This window comes from Ammodytes marinus (genome assembly GCF_949987685.1).
Source record: "Ammodytes marinus genome assembly, chromosome: 11".
Lineage (NCBI taxonomy): Eukaryota > Metazoa > Chordata > Actinopteri > Uranoscopiformes > Ammodytidae > Ammodytes > Ammodytes marinus.
This window is the reverse complement of record NC_137215.1, coordinates 1513073-1520084: the sequence shown is the minus strand read 5'-3', so window position 1 is coordinate 1520084 and position 7012 is coordinate 1513073. Positions and strand designations below refer to the sequence as shown.

The following is a 7012-nucleotide window of genomic DNA, read 5'->3' as shown; positions in this document are numbered from 1 at the left end:
TCTCTGTCTCTCTCTGTCTGTCTATAGCGCGCGCTCTCTCTCTGTCTCTCTCTGTCTGTCTATCTTTCGCTATCCAAAACAACAGGATACCGGAAGCAGCAAACACGCTTTATTGGACTTCCATAATCTCTCGTTTTTTGGGGGTTATTTTTCTTATGTTTTAAATAATTATTTAAAACATTTTTCTTTTCTTTATTAATTTTATTCCCTTTTTTTTCTTCGGGGGGAGACGTCAACCGCCGACAGGCATGGATGATATTAAAGACCCCCCAACAACGATCATTCACCGGTCGTCCTCTTTCAGTATTAAGAGCATACTGCTGCCTTCCAAGTTCGACAGACCCACACCGGCTACAGCTGAAATTGTAGCCGCTACAAACGTCATCACACACGGCGGAACACTGTGTCCCTCGCCGGGGTCCGACTCGGGCAAGTCCTCCTCGGAGTCACATCAAGATGTGATAGCGGACTCTACTACTACCGCTAAAGAGGAATCCAGCAAAGAAGAAAACGGGGAAAAAGATGTAGAAGACGTAGAAGAAGAAGGAGGAGATGGTGCCATAAAGAAGACTAAACAAGAGAATACAGGAACTACTAATAATAACAAGAACGGCAAATTTGACAAGCCGCCGTTCAGTTACAACGCGCTGATCATGATGGCTATACGTCAGAGCCCCGAGAAGCGCCTCACGCTCAACGGCATTTACGAGTTCATCATGAAAAACTTCCCTTACTACCGCGAGCACAAGCAAGGCTGGCAGAACTCCATTCGGCACAACTTAAGCCTGAACAAATGCTTCGTGAAAGTTCCGCGGCACTACGACGACCCGGGCAAGGGGAATTACTGGATGCTCGACCCCAGCAGTGATGATGTTTTTATCGGAGGGACCACGGGCAAGCTGCGGAGACGCTCTGCGACTTCCAGGGGGAAACTGGCGATGAAACGCGGGCTCAGATTCGCCCCGCTCGGCTTGGGGATTAATGAGCGATGCGGCGCGACTAACAACCCTCTGTACTGGCAGATATCTCCCTTCTTATCCTTACACCATCACCACCACCATCACCCACACGCCCATGCCCACTACAACGGCTCTTCCAGCGGCTTCTTGAACCAAGCTGCAGCGGGCTATGGCTCGCTTCTGCCCGGCGTGGATCAGCTGAGCAGCAACGGGGATTTGGGCTTAGGCAGGTCGATTCTTGGGAACAGTTACGGCGGCATGGGTGCGTCGCCAGTCGGCTTGCTTTCTGGACAAAGTGCCGCCGCTGCTGCTGCGGCTGGGGGGTATTTTGTCTCATCAGGGCCGCCGTCCGGAGGTAGTGGTGGGTCACAGGCGCCACAGCATCTCCAGCAAGGCGGCTATGGAGGCGGCTTGGCGAGCAGCAATGGGTCGCCCGTGCAATCGCTGCTGTCTGACTCGCTTAGAAACAGCTCCCTACAAGCCTTTTCACCGGGATATCCAGGCAGTGTGCTGTCCCATCAAAAGAGGGTCACCCCGAACGCTTTCCTAAACTGAAACTGAACTACCCACCCTCTCGCTATCTCTCCCTCTATCTCTCTTTCTCTCACGAGGACGCACACCATACTCTACGTCATGTTCAGGCTAGACACTGCAGGTGGATAGGGTAACATGTTTAACTTATAGATATCAAGATGAAACTTTGCCACGTTCTTATGGACATTGAAACGATGTTTTTTTGTATTGCAAGTTTTTCTGAAATGTTTGGATAAATGGTCAGATTTGGCAATGTCTGACTAGTTTTGCGTAAAAGCGCAAATGTCTAAAAACACAAAAATCTAACTGTTGGATAAAGCCAGAGTTTAAATCTTTATTTAATTTTAACAACATATAATTGTCAAACGTTTTGTGCCGAACAGAATTTGGATACAACCTTTCTTTCATATAATAATTAAATAAATAAAACAACACTATGTAGGCCTACAGGTCTCGGCATGCCTTTGAGAACAAAATGTCTCATAAATCAGACAATGGACAACATATGAACAAATCCTTCTGTAATAACCTTCAGAATAGTGCTGAGAATGATTGTGGAAAGTTTAGTTGATGTAAGTGCTTTAGAAGTTGAGATTTTAGGTTCGGAGTATTGAAAAAAAAAAACTAGGCCTACAAATGCTTGAAAATAATGCTATCGGTTCGCCTGCAGTGTTTCGCTTAAAGGGCAGAGGCTATAATAAGTAAATATCAAACAATGATTGCAACAAAAAAAGTATATATATATATATTATGAAGTGATCTTTTTGGCCATATTTTGCCCCCGAAGGCGCAAGGGGTGTGTATAGATTTATTTTCTTTTTTTGGAAAAAGGGACATAAGGTTTTGTTACCCGCGAGTTGTAGGCCTACAACTGTACACTAGACTTGCCAAAGGTAACACCCTAAGTATATTTCGAGCTATTTATATCTTGTACAAAGATTTTCAGTACTTCATTTGAGTTAATTTATGTTTTGTATTTATTGTAAAAGGTATTTAAATTCTATGTGTCAGTGTTTTAAAAGCATCAGTATTGAAGTGGGCGGGAGGGGGCGGCGGGCGGCGGGGTGGAAATGATAAGACTTTACAGGGTTTAATTGTTAGTTACTATTATTTATGACTTTCAAGACAATCAAGGAGAAAAAAAACGACAATCTTTAACTTTTTTTGTAGTTTTTTTTGTGAGAAAATTGACAAGTGAAGCCTTAAAATCGATTCGCACATACAATCAGGGGATAGGAAGACAAGCCTAACAGATCATATCGCTACTCAGGGTTTGACCCCCGGAAAAGGCCTCGCAGGGTTTGACCCCCGGAAAAGGCCTCGCACGATATGGTTGATAATATTGAAAATGTTTTTATAGTGAAGAGTTTCCTTCCAACATGACGATATCCCAAAATAAATTCCGCTTTAAATTATCTCAGCACATCGCCATGGTTACTGTAGTGACGTAAACAACATCCTTTGATACTTAAACCGCCTGTTAAATAAATAAATGGATATACAAGTTTTTGGAATAGAACTCTTCATGTCTAAAATTATGCAAAACATTTTTTTTTAATGTTTTATGTTCATCAGCAAAGCCCGTATTGTCATTATCACATGGTTTGAGCGTGTGTGTGTGTGTGTGTGTGTGTGTGTGTGTGTGTGTGTGTGTGTGTGTGTGTGTGTGTGTGTGTGTGTGTGTGTGTGTGTATGTGTGAGTCAGTGTGAGTGAGTGAGAGAGAGAGGCCTGTACTGTATGAAGCGTAACAACTCCTGCGCATGTGCGTAAGCTTCGCCGTAAAAAAAAAACCCATAACCTTTCTTATTACAAAAAAACAATACAAAAAGAACCATAACTTTTCGCCGGCTCCTGGTTTGTGTTTCTGCCCAGACGACATGCTCCATTCTCGGGTAAAACTTTTGAAAAGACGGGCGGAGGATGGAGGCCTTGTTGGAACAAATTGTTTTGGCCGAGTTTTTTATTTATTTTTTGTTTGTGGGAGGAAAACAATATTCAGGCGTTGCAAAAAAAATACGCATATAATTACTGCTGTCCGGTGAAAAACTTGTATCTCCAAAGTACCTCTTATTCAAATTAAATTCCAAAAAATTCATTGTTTTGCGTCAAAGCACAGTGTTGACGTCCGAAAAATTCGTTTGAGACACTAATCTTAATTCGAATTTGCCAGAGCTTTTATCATGGTCTTGCTCTACAAATTCTCAATTGTGGAATGGAGGAAATTGTACTAGAATGTAATTACATTTTAGAGTTAAGTTGAATTTTGTTGAATATATCAGCAGGATACACCAAAAATTCCTCACAATTGGAGATACAAGCTTTTCACACAAATGCAATACACACTTCTTTTTTTAATGCTTTATTTTTGAATTTGTTTTGTTTAAGGAACACAAACACACACACACACAAACAAAAGACAAAATAAAACAAACAGCTAACATGGCGTATACTCTACTTAACAGGTTTCTAAGGACATTGTTTAAATCAAAGCTAAATGTTGAGCAAATCAATTTCACATTTTTATTTAAATTCTTTCGAGGGTAAAAATCTACCCAGTAAGATTCAACAGCTATGGTGCATGAACTGATCGCATACCGCTATTTAAAAGCGCTTACATTGCGATGTTATATAGGCTACCGAAACCGCGGTTTGAGTGAGAAGGCATTTACAGATGAAATACGGGGAAATAATCTGTTTTTTGTTGCACATTTTGGTTTCAAAAAAGCAATTTTTATTTATCAACTACATTTTTGTAACGTCATTTTGACATATTTTAGGTTTTTTGCAAACAGCGTAGCAGTGATGTTTTAATTGCAAAACGGAAATATACCGAGAGCTCTTTTCACCACACACACACACACACACACACACACAGTTGTAAGTGCGGTTGCTTTTTCTTAGTTATTTTAAATTCCGTAGAATGTATCATTTGGAGCAAAAAATAGTCAGTATTGCCGTACATACATTACTTGACACATACAAATAATTCTAAATAAAATTACTTGAACTTTCACGGTTAATTTAAAATGTTCTAATCAGTGTTAAACATTTAAAAAAAAAAAATTCAAATGGAATTTGTTTTTGCAAAATCTCTCTCTCCCCGAACAAAAGTGCCCAAATTGCTAGAAAAAAAACTTTAAATATTTTTCTATTTGCGCGTTTGAATAAAAAGCGTTTGACAATCATAAACTTGGTCGCTGTGGTATCGACCCGGTTTGCGCTGAGATCTCAGTCCCATTCAAAAGAAAAACGTTCTTGCCTTTTCGCAAAATAACATTTCAATTGAAAGCTCCGGTATAGATAATATATAGAGAATTGTGAGGCCGGCGCGTGTGTGTGTGTGTGTGTGTGTGTGTGTGTGTTAAAAAGCTGAAAAATACATTGAAAAAATCTAAACAAAATGAAATAAATAAGAATATAGCAATAAATCAATTGAATTCCAAGCCAGGCTACAAAACCTACATTCACCAACGGCATTTATATTATGTTAAATGTATGGAGTATTTTTGAAATGACTATCTACTACTGTTTCGGGGCCTATTCTTGCAGAATTCACATCACTTTTTGATTGCAAATGAGCGGCTGGTTTGATTTTGGTCGAAATTGGTTTATAATAATGAACAATTGATGGAATTCTCCCATTTTTTACGAAGTTCTTTTAATTGAATTACATTTTACTTACAGGGTATGGCAGAATTTACTTGTATAACCTCTAAACAAAACAGGCTGTTACACACACACACACACACACACACACACACACACACACACACACACACACACACACACACACACACACACCCACACACACACACACACACGATAATGTTAAGCAAATAGAAAAAATAAGAATATTTTTTGCAAAACTAAAAGCACAAACAAACTTGAGCTGTACATTAAAATACTCCATTGTTTTTAAACTTCCCTGCTGGATGCAAATGGGTTTTAACTTTAAGTTTGTCTGTAATTTTCCATCTCTTGGTTTTGTAAAAAAACAGGAAAAAAAACAAGTTATTTACAAGAAAAAGTATTTTCATTTTGACTCTTTTTTTTTTTGAATTTTACTCTTTTTTTTTTTTTTTTTTTTTGCACTTTTGTCGTTTAGCGTTTTCACTTTGTACGAAGTCTGAAGTCTGTACTGTTGTCTGTTCTGTTTGCTGTCTGTCTGTCTGTCTTTTCTTTTTTCAGAGAAACTTAACTTGATTAAAAAGGATTAAATAACCTTATGCTGTGTCAACAAGTGATATTTATTAATGTTTTAAAAGCTGCAGTGTGTAACTTTGTGGGTGTGTCAGAGAAGTGAAACATTATTCTAAGGTATATTCTCATAACTGGATAAACAAACTTCTTTCCTCGCGGGAAAATGTGATCCCTGGAACACTGTTTGAAGTTAGAAAGCTTCCTGAAAAGTTACTGTTTCACTGTTGTTGTTTACAGCAGCAGGGCCCACAGTTTGATTTACAAACATATTCTAGTCTTACGTTTGGTTCCAGGTTCCTCCAAATAAACTGATTTGTGATGATAGAATTATTCAACACTAAGATTTACACGTAGAGAAAATTATGTTTAGTAAACTAACTGCAGGCTCTGTGAATGTAAACAAACCCCCTCCTCTGAAACTGCACAGTGCACCTTTTTTAAAGAGCTCTGAGTATGTTAACTATGTAGTTTATCTCACTGTATGTCTCTTAACGCACACAATTAAAGATGCAGTGTGTAATATGACATCATCAAGAAAGTTATACAAAGTTCTAGAATGCAACGCTCCCTGGGTAACCCCAACCCTTTTGAATAATAACAGAAGCTACAGTGGCCTTCAAGGACAAGAACAATTCTACATTTTAAACAATGCACCTGATGACATTCCAACTATGACACTTTCAAGATGGCGGCACTAGGCCTTGGTCCAAAATATGCAGAAATATGGACATATATGAGACCCTTTCTAAGGGAAAAAATAAATAAATAAAAAAAAATGTTTCAGCTATTATGCACTAAATTAAATGTACTTATGGATATTATAATTACTTTCTACAAAATCTGCTAGGAAATAAAACCCAAAATTCTACACACTGCAGGTTTAACACAAACAGATAAATGTAACCAATAGTGTTATTAAACCAGTCTTAGGAATGAATTTCCCTTTAGTTGTATAGTTAAGGCGAGACACAGATGAATAATGTTTTTAACTTATAGATATCATTATGAAACTTTGCCAGTTGATTACTGACATTAAAACAAAACATTTTCGTATTGCAACTTTTTCAGAAATGTTAAACAGTTATGCAAATTTGGCAATATTTATCTTATAATGTTTATAAAGAAATGTACATCTCTTTAAAAAACTAAAATCTAGATGTTGGATGAGAATTAAAATCTTTATTTCATTTTACAACATGTTAATGTACAAAGTTTCTACATATTTTATCAAAAAATACTACGTACAAGTCTTAAAAATGCATTTTGGGTACACTTTTGATAAGAAAATGTCTCATAAATCAGACATTTAACAACATAT

General features: G+C 38.0%; 1 protein-coding gene across 1 annotated transcript; it reads left to right on the top strand.

Annotated features, from left to right (window-relative positions):
- Positions 1-248: 248 nt before the first annotated feature.
- On the top strand, positions 249-1514 carry foxg1b (forkhead box G1b; the record flags this gene model as incomplete). The annotated part of the gene is made up of 1 exon (XM_080036783.1): positions 249-1514. One exon carries the CDS (start codon positions 249-251, stop codon positions 1512-1514), a length of 1266 nt encoding a protein of 421 aa, XP_079892909.1.
- Between the last annotated feature and the right edge of the window lie 5498 nt (positions 1515-7012).